The sequence below is a fragment of the Scomber scombrus genome, chromosome 10, assembly GCF_963691925.1.
Source record: "Scomber scombrus chromosome 10, fScoSco1.1, whole genome shotgun sequence".
Classification (NCBI taxonomy): domain Eukaryota; kingdom Metazoa; phylum Chordata; class Actinopteri; order Scombriformes; family Scombridae; genus Scomber; species Scomber scombrus.
In genome coordinates, this window is record NC_084979.1 from 7,232,702 (window position 1) to 7,253,712 (window position 21,011).

A 21,011-nucleotide genomic window follows, 5' to 3' on the forward strand; every position below is an offset into this window, starting at 1 on the left:
CCGGTGTGACATCCATCCTTCCTGTATCAGTGTCGGATAAAGCTGGAGGACGAGGCTCCGTTCACACACCCTCTGGCTCTCGGTGGCATGTAGCTCTGTAGATAGAGCCATCCGTCACGCATGGCGATGCCAACAGCATGGCAATTCTCCAGTCCTCACTCTGTGTATGTGTGTGTGTGTGTGTGTGTGTGTGTGTGTGTGTGTGTGTGTGTGTGTGTGTGTGTGTGTTTGTTTGTTTGCGTGTGTGGCAATGTGTCCCTAAATGTGCCGACATGTCTCTTTTGTTTCTGTTTGCATATTTGCATACACATGTGCCTCACTTGTCCCGGTAGTTTCTATAATGTTTTTGCTTACATACATGATTTTTTTGTGTGTGTGTGCATATAATGTTTGCCTTATGCCTAATGTAGCATGACTACATATTTATGTGTGCATATTAACATACCTTTGATAGAGAGAGTGAGTCTGTGCAGGTGTGTTACATGTCTGTTTCCTTTGTGATTGCATGTTGTATTCATGTCTGCCCTTGCATGTGTATATTCGTAAATGCAACACAGCATACATATTAATGTGCATGTTGCGTGTTCTCGTCCTTGCATGATCTTGACGTGACTCATTTATTTATTTGTCATAAATTGTGTTTGCGTATGTGTTTTAAGGGCTGTGTTTTTGTGCGTATGTAATGGCATGACACCGCTGCGTGTGTGTGTGTGTGTGTGTGTGTGTGTGTGTGTGTGTGTGTGTGTGTGTGTGTGTGTGTGTGTGTGTGTGTGTGTGTGTGTGTGTGTGTGTGTGTGTGTGTGTGTGTGTGTGTGTGTGTGTGTGTGTGTGTGTGTGTGTGTGTGTGTGTGTGTGTGTGTGTGTGTGTGTGTGTGTGTGGCCTCATCCTTTCCAATAGGCTGTACCGTAGAGCTCTCTCCCAATTCTAGTGCCCCGCCCGGTCAATGTGAAAATGCAGAAAAAGGTTAAGCACATGCAGAGTGTGTCGCCAGCTATGCTGTCTTGACCTCAATGGCTTTAGCTTGCTGAATGAGAAGCAGCTCAGTAGGAAGAAAAGCTGAGTACACTGGACGGAAGAACATTGATTTCTCTAACCTTGTTAAAGCATGCAGCACGGTTTCCCATTTCAGGAACTTTAGGTAGGTTATGTCACAGGTTGTAGGACTTGTGAATGTCTCGTTTGGTGTTGCATTTAAAAGAGTTTAATAGATTTTCACAGCTTAACAAGTCTAGCCTTTTAGAAAAAACATATAAAACCATATAACTAATATAACAACAATAGTATAACAAATAAGGTGATAACAAAATTACAACAGAATGTATAGAGAACTGCCCCAGTCACAGTACTGTTGGACACAACCCTGATGGGATTCATCATTTTTATGAGAGTGGTAGTGGACCTACATGGAAGTTGTGCCATGTATCCATCAGTGCTCACATTTCAGCCACCACTCAAGTATCTCTAGTACTCAAATTATTGGTATACTTTGCTCATCATCTTCAATAGCAGCATTTTCTAGAAAAGCCTTAGAAATAGTTATTTAAGAAAACAGCTGACCAGATTGCTGGCTAAACTGTACAAACTAGCTGGAGATCTTTTTTCAAGGTGTCCTCTTTATGTTTTGATGGTCATATTTGATAGATTTCTCATTTTGTAATGTATTTTTACTGTTTGATCAATCATTCATGGATTGGCACCAGTGAACTTATTTTTGATAATTGTGTCAGCGACCACTCTACATTGTAACAGATGTGAAAACACTGCAGCGAGATTAGGATCCAATAGAAAACAAAATCCGCAACTTCAACACACTACAAGGTAGTCTGTGTCAGTTGTCCTTTGTGCAGCCAGATTAAACCAGTTTCAGACTGGTATAACAGTGTATTTAATGAGTTGTGGTGTCCCAGCTGCAGCTGTAATCACACTCTGTGCTGCTGCAGAAACTGCTGCTGGAAATGATTCTCCTTGTAGTCGTGGCAGATCAGTCCCAGTCACTGACCTGAGTAATGGTGATGCTCAGTACTGTATTGTCCTCTGCCGCGTTGCCGTGGTGACAGGAGGGGAGAGTACCAGCATGCTACAGAAAAGGTTCTGCTGAGAGTTGAAGTGTCACTGTATCTCTGACCTTTCTGTCTGTGTGGCTGACTGCGCCGCCATTTATAGACACCGAGACACACACAGGCACAGTGACAGGCCGGCAATGAAAGAGGCTGTAGGTTTTCATGTTTTTGTTGCGATTTACTCTCCATCTCTACTTACCTGCTTTTCCCAGTCAACCTTAAAATGCTGCCGTATTTTTGGTTCAGTAGAATCTCACATCTCTGGGGATCCTATGGCCCAAACCTATACACCCATGCCTCTGGAGACCTTTACCAACCTTTACTCCAACACTGTCACACTGTGTGTCTTCTGATCTGAATTAATTGAAAAACTCATATCTCAAGAAGCTATTCACATACTGGTATGCCTACTTCTGACTCAACTCCCACCTGATCTGTCTGACTTCTTTACTCTGTCATGCAACATTATGAATTTAGCTTGTTTTTATTTTGATCCCTGGTAGAAATGCTGGTTTAGGTCTCATTTGATTTTTTTCATAGTTAGGCTAACTTTAGTCATCGTAAGACTGTAGTCACCAATAACTGCTCAGTTGGAGGAAGGCAGTGACGGTTCTAAGTGTGGTTATTGGACAGGTCTTAAAAGCCTTCTGGGTTAGCTAAACTTACTCTGTAGAGCAAAACTAAAGCAAACTGAACTCAATTAAAAAAAAACAACTAACCACAGTCTACAGATCAACTTTGTCTCCATATTTCCATAATCTATCTAAACTGTCAGCTTGTTTACAACCTGTATGTTTGATCATCTGAAGTCTCAGCGATTGCATCATGTTCCCAGATCTCAGCAATCACTTTGATGAATATGATAATAAAATCATATCATAGACGTAATGGCCAAAACTACAAAAATAAGACCCTAGTCGTGTTAAACCAGAATTGCCTAAGCAAGTGTGTTCTTTCAGCACACATATAGACAAGTTCTTTCATCCACAATATCTAGAAGGGCTCTCCTCAGACCCATTATGTCTGTCACTGTCCTGTATGTAGTACTGTATTTCATAACCTAAAAACATCTCTCTCCAAAAAAGATCAAATCAGAATCTCCTTGGTGTCTCTGACAGCAATGTTTCGTCCTCCCAAAGCTTGCGGGCTCTTGTCAGGAAAGCCCCCTTCATTCTCTTCTCTCTGCAATGTCTCCTAGAGAAAAGTAGTCTTTTTCATCTTTCTGTCTCGACATCCCTGGGTTTAATGTGTAATCCCTGCCTCAGAGGCTGGCTGAGAGACAGAGCGAATGCCTGGACCCCACCGGGGCTGCGGCAGCTGCAACTTTCTCTTCCTGCACATTAGACTCACAAATCAACTGTCGGACGGTCTCAAAGGCCTTGTGTGGGAGGCAGACGCACAAAATGAAGAAAACTGTCAAACGCTGAGAATCACACAATGAAGTACAAGCACTCCACAATACACCTGGACTGGTTTCTGTTCACAACTAGAGGACACAGGGTGGATTTCAGTAAAGTTTACGTCTGTGGACCTTTCAAGATATGAAAGCATTTTTCAGAGAAAAGATCTTGAAATAGGAGTTTTTGTTAAGCAGTGATGGGCAGACTTGAGCCTGTCTCTGTACTATAATGATAAGCTATTCAATACGGTAGTTTTAATGCACTGCGTCTCTCAGCTTGGTCCTTACAAACACAAAGAATAGCTTAATTTCAATGTTATTCATAAGTAGGTATAATGAGATGTACTGGTGAAGGCTCACTCTCTGCTGAAGTTACCTCATCTCTTAACTTCTTGTTTCTAGTTTGTCTGTATTTTAAATGGGGGGAGAAGGGTTATTGCCCAAATTTCCAACTGAGGAACAATGCTTGATTACCAACCAGGCAAAGAAGACAACTTACTAGCCTTAGCTTGTGGTAATTTGAGTGTAAATTTATATGTGCATACACAGTGGAACCTGTGTCAAATATTCTTTTGATTACCTTATATTTCAGTTGATATTATACATGCATTTATACTAAAAAAAAAAAAAAAACATATAAAAGTATTAATCAAATGTTTTGTACCAGGCTGTAAACATGTTTGTCTGCTGTGAAGTTAGGCATTTTAACATGGGGGTCAATGGGAATGGACTCGCTTTTGCAGCCAGCCTCAAGTGGCCATTCAAGAAACTGCAGGGATAGTTACTTTTTTATTTTATTTGTACATTTCTTAATTGTTCATTAAAATAATATATGTTTAAATGTATCTCTCTGTTCAGCTGCTGCTAAAATATGTTTATATTATATTTACTTGGTCTCAGGAGTAGTGTGCAAACACTAAGGTCCTGAATTTCTTATATTTGCTGATTAAGTAAGTAAAGCTCCTGGTGTCAGACTGTCAGGAAAATTCCTAAAAAGTCATCAGGTTTCACAGTCATCTTCCATCCGGTGCTGGGGATTGATCTTGTGAATTTCTGACTCAGAAGATCTTCTCTGTAACCTCATAAGTCAAACAGCTACGTCTGCGCTGTCAAGTCAACTAATCTGACTTTTCTCTTTGTTCTGCAGAGTACGCGGAGAGCATCGGAGATGGGAAGAGTGATGAGTTCAAAGAGGCTGAGAGGAAGAGGATCATGGACCTTGTAGACAGTTTCTAATCTCTTTTCACATACATACACACACACACACACACACACACACACACACACACACACACACACACACACACACACTCAAACAATATGTTCTTACACATGAGAACAGTCAAACCCCATAGTTCTGATTCGGAACTGATAGGGACCATTACCTTAATTCAGTCTAAGAACTCAGTGGGCTATTTTTCTGTAACATACTGAAGTATGTTTACATGCACAGACCAATCCACTAAAAGCAGTCTATTAATTTCATGTAATTTTTCCAATAATCCGGTTTATATTGCCACTTTTACCTTTACCTTACCTGCATATTTGACATCCATTGAAAAAATGGGGGAAAATAAAAAATAAAGTCTCATCAAATGATTTAATAATTAGTATTTTGAATTTATTAAATCTAATGGAAGGAAACCATTGGTTAAAATCCAGTGATGACTGTGCATTTCAACATGCTCATTGTAACACCAGCAGGAGTCAGGAAGATTGCAGCTCGGCTGAAAGACACAGCAAAGACAGGATGCACTCAGTGTTGTTTATATTCTGTACTGTGGTGTTGAACACTGCGGGGTAATTATGGACAGACGTTGCAGGGATCCGCAAACCTAATATCTCTCCCTTGGCCCTCCCACTTTACTTGGTTTGTTTGTTTTGGATTTACATGTAAAATATTTTCTAATAAAACATTTGGTAATAAAATCCTGATTGCATGTTTGGTTTGTTTGATTAATGTCACGCTTTCGTGAGTGAGATTGGCACAGCTTGTTCATAACAGTCTGTGCATATGAATCTCATTATGCCTACACTCAGTTACTGTTACACAGAGACACAGATGGAGACCACAAACTTATATCTGCAGCTTCCTTTGCAGAGAAAGAGAATCCTCACAAAAAGGCAGACCTGCTTCTTCTTTATTTGTCTGAACCCACCCGCTGCTGAGTCTCAGCAGCCTCCTGGAGCTCTCAGCCCACTGCTGTATTTCTTTGTGACGATTTTCACACACATCAGTGTGGAGGTGTATTATAGTTGAGCTGTATACACAAACAAACCCACTGCATTATTCTCCCTGTCTTGTGCACCATTCTTCACTGTGTCTGTATTTATGCTTAGGAGCAAGGAACATTCCCTGTTACTTGTGCATTTTAAGTGTGTGAGAGAGAAGATGGATCAATGCAGAAAGGAAATAGAAGAGGATGTTTTGCAGATACTTTATCATAGTCAGGAGATGACCCACTTAAACTGAGTTTACCCACTATTTTTAGTTTGATATGAATCTTTGTCATTTTCATAGCGCACTGTATTGTCAGACAAAATTGTGTATTAAGAAACAGGAAACTGTTTTCTATATATATACATATATATGTATTCAGTTGTTTGTTTTAATCATAGCACAGTCAGCTTCAACATGCAGACAGGAATCATCTCCTGCTGACACTAATAAGCAGCCAGTGGTGCAGCACTTGATTCAATACTGTACTTCAACCCAGAAGAGAAGGAGAAGCGTTGTTAATTATCTGATATGTCAACATACATATTTATAGTATTTTTTAAATGCATTAGTGCTTAACATTTATGGATTTCTGGACTGAACTTGAGGCTGATTAGTTGGTTGAACTTTTGTCAAGATGTCATTGGTTGTTATAGCTAACATCCATTTAATCATGTGGGATTTAGACTGTTTATTTCAAGAACTCAGACAGTTCGTTGTAGTAATGTAGTTCTAGTTAAATCAGCTACTTCCAGTTGGCAAATGAACTGTCAAGAACAGCTTTTGAGCCAATGTAGATGAGAAGTCCTAAAAGGGTTTAGGACAATGGAAAGTTTAAACATCTATAATCCCTCAACAACTGTGCAAACTTCATCTGCTGGATATGTTGGGAATCTTGACAATAAGCAGGTTACTGGAGCAGAGGTGGTTTTGTCAGCTCCTTTTTTTTTAAAGTTTAAGAATTAAATTTAGGTCAGTAACATATTTACAATCTTTGTAATTGGACAAATGACACATTGTTTTGCCTTTTTGTTATGTGTCATGTTATTAACTCACTGACCTGTCAACATTTGACCTGTTAGCCCCTGAACAAGTAATAGAAACTGACTTATCTAACATCTCATTCACAGTGATGCTAAGTAATGTTCATGGTGGACAAATAAATAACCAAATTGAATTGGACATAATGTTTAGATGAAACTTAACATTTGTCATGACAGATGGAGCCAAAGGTGTCTTTTAGTGCCTGAGACCTGCGCTGCTATTTCCCACTTTCAAGTCATATGTGAATAACTGTCCTAATGTGAGGAACAACAGCAGCTTGCACAAAATTGGCTCCATGATTGTGGCGTTTGAGTTTATGCTTTACAACAAAGTGTACACTGTAAGTTAGCAAGAACCTCTACTGCTAAGGTAAACCGTTCTTGACAGTCTTTCCCATGTGGACCTAGTGCAGTATCAATTCATAGAGTATATGTGTCTGAGATATGTTTGTGTTCTTGAATAACTCATTTAGTGTTCCACGTTCTCTCTGGCTCCTTGACTGTGATCCTGACAAGAAACAGCCGTGTTTGGTAGGGAACGTAGGCCGCACACTGACAGCTGTCACATCTGCTACCTTTCCTAAGTGTCTTTACAAACTCTAATATCGCTTAGTAACAAGATGGGTAGAACGGCAGGGCGTCGTTTGCATATTGTATTGGCAGAGGAGGACCAGCCCCATGCATCTCTTATCAGTGATTATGACTGTGGCGTGTTTAACAGCGGTTGTACAGCAATTTCACAGCCGAGGGGAGGGAGAATAATTGTATTTTCCGAATGACTGAGTGCAAACACTGTGCACTGCTGGGCTTTTGGGCTCCTCTCTTTTAGTAGGTGACTGAGAGGAGAAGGTATTCTGTTATTGAGAGTAAGCACAAAGATTGATACTGTGTAAAATTGGGGCACTGAAAGATTTAAAGCCGTATGTGCTTAAGGCCTTGGGACCTGAAAATTAAGCTCTGCAATAATATATTTTTCCAGGTGTTACTAACTGTGGAGCTGAGAGAGGGTGTTTAAAATGTTTTCTCATCAGAAGCATATTCTATCTTAAAATACATTACAGAGAACAAACCTGCAGCAATCAGTTGCAATAGGATGGAACAAAATCAAACTTAAGGAACAAAACACAAAAAATATATCTTAGAGTCATGAGAGGGTTTCTTAAGACACTACTTACCTTGGTGCACAGTAACATCAGTAAGTAGACCAGTGGAAATAAAGATATTTGATGAAAAAAGTCAAAAGTCTGGCATGGGCTTTATTGGTACTGTGTCACCATTTAAGCTCATGTTTGCTCCAAATAAGGTCAACGTCTTGATTTATTTACAAAATATAAAGAAATGATTGATTTCAAAGAATTAAGAAAAAACAAAAACATTTTGAGGGTCAACTTACTGAAGCATCCCTCATCAGAACATCTAAAAACAGCACGATCAGGTGAGAAAATAACACCCACCTATGTTCACTGACAGGTGAAATCACAGTGTGTCACAGGTGTCTTTGCTAAGCCAGAACAGCAGCCTAGGAGCTGATACAATTGAGCCATGAACATGCCATACAGACAGCAGACACTCAGTCAGAGCAGGAGGAAGGCCTGGACTGGCTTCCCAACACTCACTTTTTTTAATGGCTGACTAACGTATTAGAGGTGGGAGACAGCAACATTTTATTGGATTTGAATTTGAATAGTAAGATTTCTGTAATTGCAAGAGGAAGTTCATTTCCAGAGAGGGAGGGAGATGTTTGGGTGTAGTCTTAGTTGGCCGGTCAGTAGCTATGATGTGCATGCAGATAGCCGCCGTGTTAACAGTTGAAATCCATTATATATTGTCCTTTACACCTCAACATCATCAACCTTGCCTTGCTGCTGTGCAATTATATGACTTCACACATGTAAAGCCGTCATCACTCAATCTCACGGGCTCAAAATAAAGCTGTTAATTGCTGTCATAGTTCAACTGTCAGGCTGCAGCAGGGGCAGAGCTCTGCTGCAGTATTAAGTTATCACCACTAAACCGACCACTCTAAGTCCAAATATGTTAATGGACACTGAAAAAAAACTCATTCATTTCCCATGCTTGCTTTATTTGTATATGGAAAAACACACTAAAGTATTGTCCTTTTTCCATCCCTAACACCGCACATATGAGTTACAGGTCCCAGAGTTGAAACAAGTCTCCATCAATCAGGCAGACGGTGTAAAAATGGCAAAAATCAGCACCATATGTATCAGAGGGAGATGCTAAAGAACTCAAGATGGATGATGATGGACTTGCAGGTGTATTATACACTTGCTAATGTCTGTGTTCAATTGGCCATGCATAATCATAATGAAAAAAAGAAGAAGAATGGTGTTAATGTATAGGAAAAATATGCCATCAGGAAAAATGAAAATGTCTGCCTGTCTTAAGTTTACTAAATAACAGGTTTCACAAGACAACTGGAACAAAATACTGTTGACAGATCAGGCAGGACTTAATGTTTTTGACAGTGGTGCAACACTGCATACCAAGCTAAATCTGGAGGGGGAGCCACGTGGTAAGCTGTCTTGGGGTACAAATATGTGAATCAATATGTGAGTCAAACTCTGCTTAACCTGTGTTAAGCAGAGGTTGACTCAGATTGTGATGATGAAACAGAAAATAAGAGCATCTGCAGGGTATCTTCAACTGATTTCAAATTTGAAGTCATTCACATGAAAAATATATACAAAGAACATGCACACACAGTTCTGACCTTAATTAAAAAGTGATGGCAGTAAGCCTACCAACAAACAAATAGATAATTTAAAAAGGTATTATTTCACTTGACACACAACTTGACATATAAAGCTAATAAATGTTTTAAATTAAAATGAACACACTGCCATTGCACAGCCTCATCTATTTATACAGAAATGATCAAAACAAACCACAACAAATCTCAGATATTATGGCATATACTGTATGTAGAAAATTGGATAACTCTTAGTATAGTCATAGACACAAGATCATAAATTAGGAGCATTTAATGCAGAATGCCTGTTAGTAAAGGTAATAAAAAGGTTTTCTCTGGGGATTTCCTTGGAAGTAAATGGGACACACACAGTATATCATTTTATCTAACAGGATGGACAAAATACCCCCGGCGATGCTGTTCTGTTATACAAGCACTAACATATTGTTCCATAAAGTCCAATAGTCCATATTATAGTGTGGCTTGTCATTAGAATTTTTTATCTTCCGCTGTTGAATTTGTGATCAATACACAGGCTGCATTCAGCACCTCGGATAGAGACACACAGGCTGCATTACAGCAACACAGAGGCTGCATTTCAGCACCACGGACAGCGACACAGTCATTCTTTGTCTCCCTTTCAGTCTTATAGGCACACATTCAGGATTTGGTTCAAACACTCATGAGTGGCAGATTGTAGGCTTCTTCACTTCCAACAACCTCACTGATGAAACCTTTTGGATTAGATATGTGAACATCTTCATGAATCCAATACAAAGCCAGTTGCCCTTGACTTAGCTCTTCTAAACTTACCATCACCTGTATGACTGAGAATCTTTACACATCTATGAGCCCTCATTCAAAATCAAGCTTCCCACTAGCAATAGATATTGTAATCAGAATTCTTGGGGCAGTCTTTTGGGAAGAGCAAGGCTTAGCTGTGCTGCATCGCATTAAACACTGGGACAAAGTTGTGCGCACTGCTGGCTCTAGACCAGGTCTAGTAAAAAAAACAGGCACACACAAAAAAAAGTGTGTACTGTGGTTGTGGACAGCTGCTTTGTTAATATGGATCTAAATTTAGTAACTGACAAATAAATTAACTTCATTTCACAAGCAAATAGATGACAGAAAAGTATAGATTTAAAAAAATCGAGGGCTCACATATTTATTTTCCTTTTGGACTGTTAAGTTATATCTTTATGTTTTTCAGTTTTTACTTCAAGACATTTTTATTAGAGACAGTGTTGGGGAGTTACATGTAACGGCATTATGTAATTTAATTACAAAATAAATGTTACAGTTACTGAGAAAAAATGTGTCATTAAATTACAGTTACTTATGAAAATGTTGATGATTACAAAGAGGGTTCCATCTGAAGTCAGACCTTTAAGATTTTGCTAATGTTACTGAATACATATATTGCTGTTTTTAGTTATTTTTTATATTTAGTAAATAAATCATGACATGGGCTTATTTGGAGCACACATGGGCTGAAATGGTGTCACAGTACCAATTAAGCCCATGCCAGACTTTTGACTTTTGACTTTTTACATCGAATATCTTTATTTTATATAATCTACATGAACTAATGAATACATTTTCAAATGAGAGATAAATGTTGTTTTATAAGAAATTATCTCCCTTATAAATCATGTCAGGATGCATGAAAAACACCTGAACTTAGAGGTTGGTGCTTAATGGATACACTTACCCTAAAAGGTAAAAACATTCAAATTAGAAAAGTAATCAAATGTAATACATTACATTACTTTGATGAAGTAATTGAAATAGTTACATTACATTTTAAATAGAGTAACTAGTAATCTGTAACTTATTACATTTCCAAAGTAACCTTTTCAAACCTGATTAGAGAGGACGTTCTATTGCATCTTATACAAACTCACATTTGGATTTCTATGAACGAGTCTTAATAATGAAAATTAATAAATAATAATTAATATTTCAAATATGTGTATTGACTGAGATACATAATGACACTGTGAGGAAGATGCTGGGAGTTGCTTTGTTTAGCTGTTTCCATTTTATGCCTGGCAGTAGAAAAACACTGCGTGTATTAACATTAGTGAAACATAACCATAATATTTGAACCTTTCAGTAGTCTCCTGCTGTTTTATAAAAGCATATTTCCTCTTGAAGTTGATTAAATAATGTGGGTTTTTATTCTACCCCTGTTATAATTGATATTCCCCACTGTAAAGCCGTGGCGCTTCCCCATTTGGGAGAGGTCTCCTTCCGCCGCATGTAGAGCCGACTGAACGGCAGCAGAGGCAGTCAGTCAGTCAGTCTGCTGGCACAGAGGGAGGCAGCGGCCACTTTCCTCTTCTTCCTTTCCTTTTATTCCTCACAGACATCTCACTCCCCTTTTTTCTCCAGTCACAAGTCATCTGGATTTTAAAAACAACAAGAACAACAACTAAGCAAAGAGAAAACCAAAAAAAAACACACACACAAAAAACAATCTTTTTTCGACGTGCACTCCACCCGATGTGAAGAAGACAGAAGAAGGAAAAGGAGAGCAGAGATACAAACAGAAGAGCAATGGGAGCGTTCAGGCTGCTGCTGGGGACTTTACATTACATGGGACTCTACATGCAACTTAGTGTCTCCACCAGGCAAGCTGGACACGGCGAGGTACAGAATCACATCACTGGCAACGGTAGGTGTGAGATCCGCTTTCAAGACGTCTCTTAATGCCTTTTTTTATTTTAGGAGAAGAGGACATCAAAGAGGAGGGGGGGCTGGGGGGTGGCTGTGGAGAGAGGACGGCATAGGTGATGCCATCTGCTCACATGCAGAGGAGGAATTAAACAAAGAGCAAGCACGCAGGCTGATGAGAGAGGCTGATGCTGATATTGTGCTAACTAATGCAAAAACGTGTGCTTTCATTTTGACTCTTGCTTGTCAGGCTTTAAAATGAAAAAGAGTTAAGGTGAGATGTGTGCATTCAATACATCAACCTGTCATTCAGTAAGTGCATTTCCATCTATCTTATTTAACCAATCGATATATACAGTATATGTTCAAACCATGTGTAGCTCTAGTTATTCAGTCTGGTAGTTCTTTGTAAATGAGTTTAACTACACACTTCTGATAGTATACTGGTGCTTTTAAGGGTTTCTGTGATCTTTGGTGGTGGTGGTGGTGGTGGTGCTGGTGGTGGTGGTGGTGATGGAGCAGTCTGTGATGGATGGTGATCCAGCGCTCCTGACTGACAGGATTTAGTTTTTTTCCCTGAGAGAGCCGCAGCTCTTTCAGCACTGCTTCTCACCCTCCTCTGTCCTGGTCAAGCGGGTGATTCATCCAGGCTGAGCACAGGTGATGTCAGCTGATAAGATGGAAGTTAATATTCTCTTCCAGTATCCCTTATGAAACGCTTTCCAAAAATCTGAACAACCTCCTACTGATTCAGGTCTGCCTCCTTCCCCCTCTCTCTCTCTCTCTCTCTCTCTCTCTCTCTCTCTCTCTCTCTCTCTCTCTCTCTCTCTCTCTCTCTCTCTCTCTCTCACACACACACACCAGGAGCTTCCCTAAACGGCCTCCGGTGTTTACTCCTCCTTACGTCATACAGACCAGATGTACCACGTTACAGCTCTCTTTGGTTTTTATCCTGGTAACTTTGGCTCGGCTTTGACAATCTCCACAGGTGTCACGCTGTCAGCTTTAGGAGATGTGGCAGCGGCAATGAGCGTGGGTTTGGAAAATAAAGTGAAGGAGGAGGAGGACAATGAGGAGGAGGTGGAGGATGAGGTGATAGCCTGAATGCTTCAGTGTCCTTGAGCAGGCACTGTCTCTTATGTCCATTTCCCATTTCTCTTACGTCTGGAAAGGTTCCCAAATAGAACATAGAAATACAACATCCATGACTCAGAATTTCAGGCACTAACCTGGATCAGTAATAGCAAAGAGAATATAAAAACTATTATAATTATACAGCACCAATCAATCAGCTGATGGTTAATTTGGTCAGTGGGACATTGTACAGTTGAAAAATGAACTTGTGTCATTTTCTATATATTTCTGACATTTGTTGTTATTACTTGAGTGACCGATACACCCATACAGACATTTGTGCAATAAGCTATCCTCATGAGAATACTGTCCCCTATGAATTAAAACACTGATGAAATTAATTCACCAGAAAGTGAGTAGTTGCAACTTGAGAAGAACTTGTGCTCCCCTTAATAGCTTTTTTTGTGGGGCTTTCAACTCCATCTCACCGCCTTCATCGGTGGATAGAGTTTGCTCAGTTGTCATGGAGATGGCTCGGTCGTCATGTAATACTTAACAATCCTCATGCCGGCTCCTGGTCGATGCTGTGTGACCGGTGTCCATCAGCTTGATGTCATACTTACTTCCACTCTAGGGAGGGAGCCCTTTTCTTGAGGGTGTAGCAGCAGAGATGAATGTTTTTTTGGTAAGCGATGATTGCTTGTGACTTGTTTTTGGTCGTCTAATACTACAACTTTACAATACCCGTGGGATCATCCATTATGTCTCTTTGTTATAAAGCATCACAGACTGGTCCAGCTTAAGCGTGAGCACATTGTGTTCAAAATGCTGCTGCGTACAATATTTTGTGTTTGGAGTAACGTGAGTAATATCTCATTGTAAGTTGGTGCATTCATAACATAAAGGAATCTGTTTATCAAACTGAATAATGCGCTTGTGGAAAGAGATATCTCGGAACACTGTGGGTGTGTGTGTGTGTGTTTGGGGGGGATTTTTATGGAAACGAGCGTGTGCAGATACACTTGTTTTTGTTTTGTCCTGAGGGTGGAAAGAGAAGAAGAAGTGCAACAAGAGATTTAAAAACTCCTGCGGATGCGAGCGCATTACCAGATCCATTTACTGTTATTTCTAATTGAAATACTAAGTGGCCACGTCATGTAATAATTAGTAAATCATTCGGCACACGCTGCATAATTCTGTGGTGTAAAGTTAAATCTAATAGGATTGTGAGATGAATTGCAGGTATAATAATTTAGAAGGTGGAGGTGATTAGAGGAGGGTAAACCTGCCTCACTTAACACCTTTTTTTATTTGCAGAGTAAATTTTACCACCTTTGTTTTGTTTTTCTTTTTCTTTTTTGACTGACAGCAGTAGTTACGAAGTGCATTCCTAGCGTGGCGAAAAAGGAATGGCATGAGAACTGGGTCGACTGAGGAAAATCACAAAGCCTTTGTTTGTTTTTATTTCCTGAAAATACACTGTAATTTCAGGTTGTGTTGGTGGTTTCCGAGCCCCCGGGGGTCGTGATTTATCCTCCTTTTCCCTTCACTGGCGCATCACCAGCTGGAATAGAGAGCAGTTAGAGAGAGAGAGACAGGGAAAAAGAGATAAGTGAGTGAATGTAAAGAAGTGAATGAAAAACAGAAAGTCTCTTGCTTGATTTTCATAACATCCCATTCCACATCTCCCTGTTGCTGCTTTAGTCATTGACACTTTTCAATTAACTTCTCATTATGGCGTGCTTATCCAACGAGATGATTATTCCAGCCAATCAATTGCCTTAATTATCAGTTAAGGGCAAATGAGCCGTTGGGCCAGTGAGATACTGAAACTTTCCAAATGAGAAACAGATTCCAATGAGACGACTTCTTCATAACATTTGGATAACTGTTTTTTTTGTCTCCTTTTTGAGCCATTTATCAGCTGCCGTTACAACCACAGTGACATATAACTCCTACTTCAGCACCACTCCAAAGGAAAACCCATTTCTCCGCTTTAATGTAAGGTGCCAAACGTATTTTTGGCTCTACTGACTTGACTAAGGGTGATATTTGCGTGTGTGTGAGCCATCACACAGGGCCAGTCTTACATCGTCACCCTCTTTTGACCTCCATTACCAGCAAAACCAGCCCCCAATTCTGACTCCCATTATTAGATTATTGGATTTGAAGTATTTTTCCAATTCAACAGGTGACACATTTACCATTCAGACAGGACAGAATCCTCTATGGCTGCTGCAGCACCTTAAAAGGCTTCAGGCATGGCTGCTCCTCCGCACTATGACAGTATTTGAGAGGAATATACTGGATGAATGTGTGAGTATAAACCCAGGTCTGGCACAGATGCAATCACAGCCTGCGACGGTTAAGCCTCCTTTTACAACCCAGTCTTTGCCACTTTAAATACAAAGCAAAGTGGAGCACCGAGGCAATGACATCACACTACTGTCAGGCTATTAAAAATTTAAAAACGTAACAGTGGCCAATGCAGTATCACTGGCAAACATTCAGCAACAGCTTGTGCGGGGTTTACTTGTGTCTTCTGCAAAATCAGACGCACCAAATGTCTCCCTCTGCTCCTCCTTGCCTCCCCCTCACTCACTGTTCAGTACTGATGGAGGCGTATCGGGGTTCCATACAGTGTCACAGCACTAATATATTGAATGACTGAATATATTGCAGGTCTAAGCCGGAGATTGGCTATCAGTTTTTCATCACTGTTACAAATATAGAATACACTGTTAAGTAGATCAGCTAGCATGGGCTCAGACCCAAGTAGCACTCAATAAACATAATTATTTTTTTCTAATATAATTACATGAACAGCTGTTTTATCTCATCTGGATACTCGCTGAGATTTTGTAACAACGTTCTGCTAAATTAAAGAAAATTTGAATGATGAAGAACATAAGATGCTTTTTTCCAAGTTGAAAAAAGAGCATGTATAAACTATGCTATTGAACATATGTGCCAATTTTGTTGCAGATGTATTCATTTATATTAGCCAATCTAAAATATATATATATTTTTATATAATAACACACATACATTATAACCACTGATTATTTTGAGAGGCATCATTTCACGTATTATTCTGACGCTGGTTAGTTTAGACGCTCAGCTGCTTCAACTGTCCTTCCAAATACCTTAAAATTGCCACATTTGTTGTGAGTAATTTTTTATCTAATGTTCCAAGCGGTGGCTATAACACAAAGCAATCAGACAGTACACTTACAACAAGCATCAACAATATAGTGAATAAAGTATAAATGTAAATGTACGTTGATATTTGTCTGCAATCACACGATCATACATCAACACTCCCCTCCAAAAAGAAAAAGATATTACATAAAAAAAGACATCTTATGAATTTTATCATACCTATTGAATCAATATTGAATCAGAAATGTGCTAAATCTATTAATAAGTGCAAGGATAATTACTTAAAGTTAGTTGAAATTAGTATCACCAGAAGATTTATCTCAGGCTAAAGTAATGATTTGACTTTCTGAGCTGCAATCTAAACAATTTGTATGTTTTTTTTTAATTTTGCCACACTTGTAAATATTAACTATAAAAACTACTTCTTTGGAAGATTTGTATTTAAGGACCAGTGTGTAGGATTTAGTGCCATCTACCAGTTAGGTTGCTGTGGCAATAAACACAAAAGATCCTCTCTAGATCCAGTTTTTGGTTTGTCCGTTCTGGGCTACTGTACTAACATGGTGGCGCAACATGGCAGGCTCTGTGGAAGAGGACCCACTCCCTATGTAGATATAAAGGGCTTAGATGATTATACACTAATCAAAGCATACTTATTATTAATATTATAGTCAATTTCTACCATGTCTGACTGATGTTAACACTATACAACCCCTCACCCACTATCGTTGCATGTTGGACAGTTGGTCACACAAAAGAAACTATTTAAATATGATACATTGGGCTCAGAAGAATTGTAATAGGCATTTTTTTCAGTTGGAGTTGGAGCCCTTGATATCAGCCCATTATTATCCCCTCTATATAATTGTATTCTTTGAAAAGTCAATAGGTGCTCAATTTAATCTCATATTCTTTCCAATACGTGATGTGACCTCAATTTCTTTTGGATTTAAGATACTTTGGGGCTCTTTTACACTCCCACTGTCAGTTAACACTCTGTTGCTCCCAAGGAAGACATAAAAAAACCCAGAAGAAAAGAAAAAGTGTCAGAACAAACAGGAAGAACGAGTGAAGGAGGGGAGGAGAGAGGGACAGGGCTGACAGTTTTAAAGCTTGTTGGTGCTCAGTGGTAGGTAGAGCCATGTCTTTAGGTCCTGACCTCAGTATATACTCCTCACTGAGCAGACAAGTGCTGGAGGGCAGGGATACTACAGAGAGGAGAGATATGATTACACACGCAATGCACAGCTGGGTTGGTGTCAGGACATAAACACCAGTCTTTTACATGGCATATCCCTACACAAGCAAAGAGTACAAACTGTGATATTTTCAAATTAATCTGATTTTGCTGCTCTCAGATACAAAACAACAGGGATTCAAGCTAAATCTACTTCATGATAGTTGTTACATTTCTAGGATTGCCACACGATAACAGGAATCCAATTGAATTTTGACCTTCCACAGAAAAAAGTAAAATCCATTTCATAGGGACATCCTGGGAGCTGAAAATAATAAAGCGCACACAATGGTCAAAATCCTCTCATTCGTTAATCAAACTTCCTTCTTATCACTTTCCACAGCTTATGAAAACGTCTGCAGAGCCTCACAGATGTTTTTACACAGATTAGTCCTCTCCTCAGGTGGAATTTGGACAAAGATATGCTGGTAAATGTGAGGTACAAAGAATTGATAAAGGTGTAAATTGCCCCGCCTTAACAGCTGCAACAGCAGCATGAGGGAGATGTCTATTAAATTGTTATTCTTTGTACAAGCCCCCACGGGACAGAAGGAGAGGTTTAATCATACAATACGTGAGTGAGTGTAGGGTCTCTAAAATATTGCTCCTTTTTACATCCTCAATTTTTTGCCACATCTTCCCTCCAGGATACAGTATCTTAAAATGCCTTGGCCATACATTCACATTCATCATCTGCTTTTATTCCAAGTATATTGTTGTTGTTTTTTTTCTCATAGATTTGTACAACTGTTCTTGTACACCAGACATCTCAAATTGAGCGCCTTATCTACTTTTCATTCACCCACGGGCACAACTTGAACCAATTTCAGTTGAAAACTTTTGAAATAAATCAGTGATAAGTAATTAATTAAACACTTTCTGGTTGTTTTTTGTACTCCTTAATGAAAACTGATTTCCAGCCAGTAAAGACACTATACGTAGATTTTGTAATGCGCTTCTATCACCTGTCCAATTCTATTTGTTTTTGCACAATCTTGCAGAAAGTGCGGTTTTGAACTCATTCATGTTTGTCCTCCGATGCAATCCAAAAAAAGAGAGACTGTCTTTTTTTTTATACTTCCAATGGGGGGCGCCAGAGATGGAAATTCAACACATGATGCCTTTAATTCATGGGTTTCTTTCTCTCTCTCTTTTTAAAGTAGTAACAACAATACAAAAGCATAGTCTTGTGCCATTAGGGCACCAGTATGCCCCTGTAAGCAAACATTTTTATTGCTCTATCTTACAGGTTTTCATATATATGTTGCTGATGACTTTTTGAATGACTTATTTTGCTCAGTGGATATATGAAAGCATTTTGGCTTTCATTCAAATCCAAGGTTCTTTTGTAAAAAATCAATAATTAACCATCAATAGCTTTGAATTTTTTGTGGTATAGACATCAAGCTCATCCAGTACACTGCTGTGTCCTTGTGGAAAAAATACAAGGATTAAGTGACTCACCAGAATTGAGTTTTCACCAAGGTAGAAAAGATAAAGGAAACTTTTGTGGAGTTTGCAGCTTTGATGAAGCATCCCATTGAATTTTACAACAGCTCTGTACTACAATGAGCCCGTAAATGAATAATGAATACACAGAAATAATAGAACAATGTTAAGAATTAATAGAATATGGCCAGAGTGTATCATTTCATTCCAGCTGGTACTGACAGATGTTTTGCAGCTGTGGTCAGGGGAGGAAGTGGTATGAGTGGAAGACACTGACTGGCTGTATCTACTACAGGCAGCCAACTCATCAGTCTAACCCTTGAAGAAACACAGCAGCAGTTCAGGTGTTGTACACGCTGCTCGACAATGTGGACTCAGACCTTCAATGTCCTCCATCATTCTTGCCTCCTCGTTCCCTCGCCTGTCACTGCTCGCTGTGCTTGTGCTTAATAAACTCTGAATCCTTTCCTCTGCTTCCCACTTCCATCAGAACGCTCGCTTTAAAATCACCACAAACAAGCTGCGGGGTCAGCCGGCAGTCAAGGACTCTCTCTCTCTCTGTCTTTCTCTATAAGTGCCTTCTGCCCTGCTCGTCCTTCAGTCTCTCGCAAAGCACTTCACTGGTGTGTGAGTGTGTGTGTGTGTGTGTGTGTGTGTGTGTGCGGGGATGTACTTTGGAGGAGAAATGATTGCAGGCAGCTTTTGAGCGTGGCGATCCAAAGCTGCACTTTCTCTAAGGTGTCCCTCTATGACTGAAACTCATCTCCGGGACTCATCATCCAGCCTGTGTGTGTGTGTGTGTGTGAGTGTGAGTGTGTGTGTGAGTGTGTGTGTGCGTGTGCATATGCATGTGTGCGAGGCTCTGTGGACTTTGTGCGAGAGATGATAAAGGTAGCTTTGAGACAGATGATCCACTCTCTCGCTCTCTGTGTATGTTTGTGTCTTTGCATGGGTGTACACTGCAAGTTGTGTGTGTGTGTGTGTGTGTGTGTGTGTGTGTGTGTGTGTGTGTGTGTGTGTGTGTGTTTGTGTGTGTGTGTGTGTGCGCCGAGCTCAAAAAGATGGACGGGGATAGAGTATTCCCTCTATTGCACTCAGCATGATGATGTTGGAGGAAGTGCTTGGCTGTGAAGACTTGTCTGAGAGAGTGTTGCTTATCTTCCATTAGACACATTACTGCCAACATTGCCATCAAAGAGGAGAGACATACATACACACACACACACACACACACACACATACACACACACACACACACAGATTTAGAGACACACACACTTCTCCTGGGGAGGCACTTGGCAGGATTCATCTGTTGGCAGTCTTACTGAGGGAGGAAAGAGGAGGAGGAGGAAGACAGGCGAAGAGGGGAATGTGATGTATCCATGGTCCAGGATCAGTCATTTGCAGCCTGAAAGAGCCCCTCAGCCTGCAGCAGACCACCACATAATTTACTGAAGTATCATTGTTCCCTGGAGAGTCTATCCAATTTGTGTTTGACTTCTTTTTTCAGACTATGCAACTGTGTCTTTAGATTTTAAGTTACATTTTGATTTTACAAGCCGTTAGAGATTATCTGTGTTTATTTGCCTTGTATGAAGGGAATCTGTATACAGTAGATCTCAGACACAGGAGCCATGTTTCAGCACAGGCCTCTGTACTGTATGTGTGACATCATGCAATGCTGCAGCTATCCAGAGCGACTTAGGAAATGTGAATTAATCATGAGACCAAAATGAAAGGCCAGTAATATGTATTTGTGGCGTTTTAATAGAATCAAGCCCACAATGCAAAAAGCTGTCTTTGTGCTTTTTAATCAGTTTTAATGCAGGAATGCAATTATGACGCTGCCTCGTCAGTCCATTGCAGTGAATTTATAGTTCAAATACTGCTGAGACATATGAAAATAATCATCCATTGTGCACACTGTAAAATGCACACATAGGCTACGATATAAAAGCCATACTACAAGCTACACT

General features: G+C 39.8%; 2 protein-coding genes across 2 annotated transcripts in view; both read left to right on the forward strand.

Annotated features, from left to right (window-relative positions):
- The window catches only part of ctnnbl1 (catenin, beta like 1), a 54,337-nt gene extending 48,962 nt beyond the window's left edge, over positions 1-5,375 (forward strand). Inside the window, exon 16 of the mRNA XM_062427065.1 lies at positions 4,608-5,375. Within this exon, the coding sequence (XP_062283049.1) occupies positions 4,608-4,696 (89 nt within the window). The 3' untranslated portion in view covers positions 4,697-5,375. The remainder of the gene's footprint in view (positions 1-4,607) is intronic.
- A 6,621-nt stretch (positions 5,376-11,996) lies between these two features.
- LOC133988229 (V-set and transmembrane domain-containing protein 2-like protein) overlaps positions 11,997-21,011 on the forward strand; it is a 44,151-nt gene continuing 35,136 nt past the window's right edge. Inside the window, exon 1 of the mRNA XM_062427800.1 lies at positions 11,997-12,114. Within this exon, the coding sequence (XP_062283784.1) occupies positions 11,997-12,114 (118 nt within the window). The remainder of the gene's footprint in view (positions 12,115-21,011) is intronic.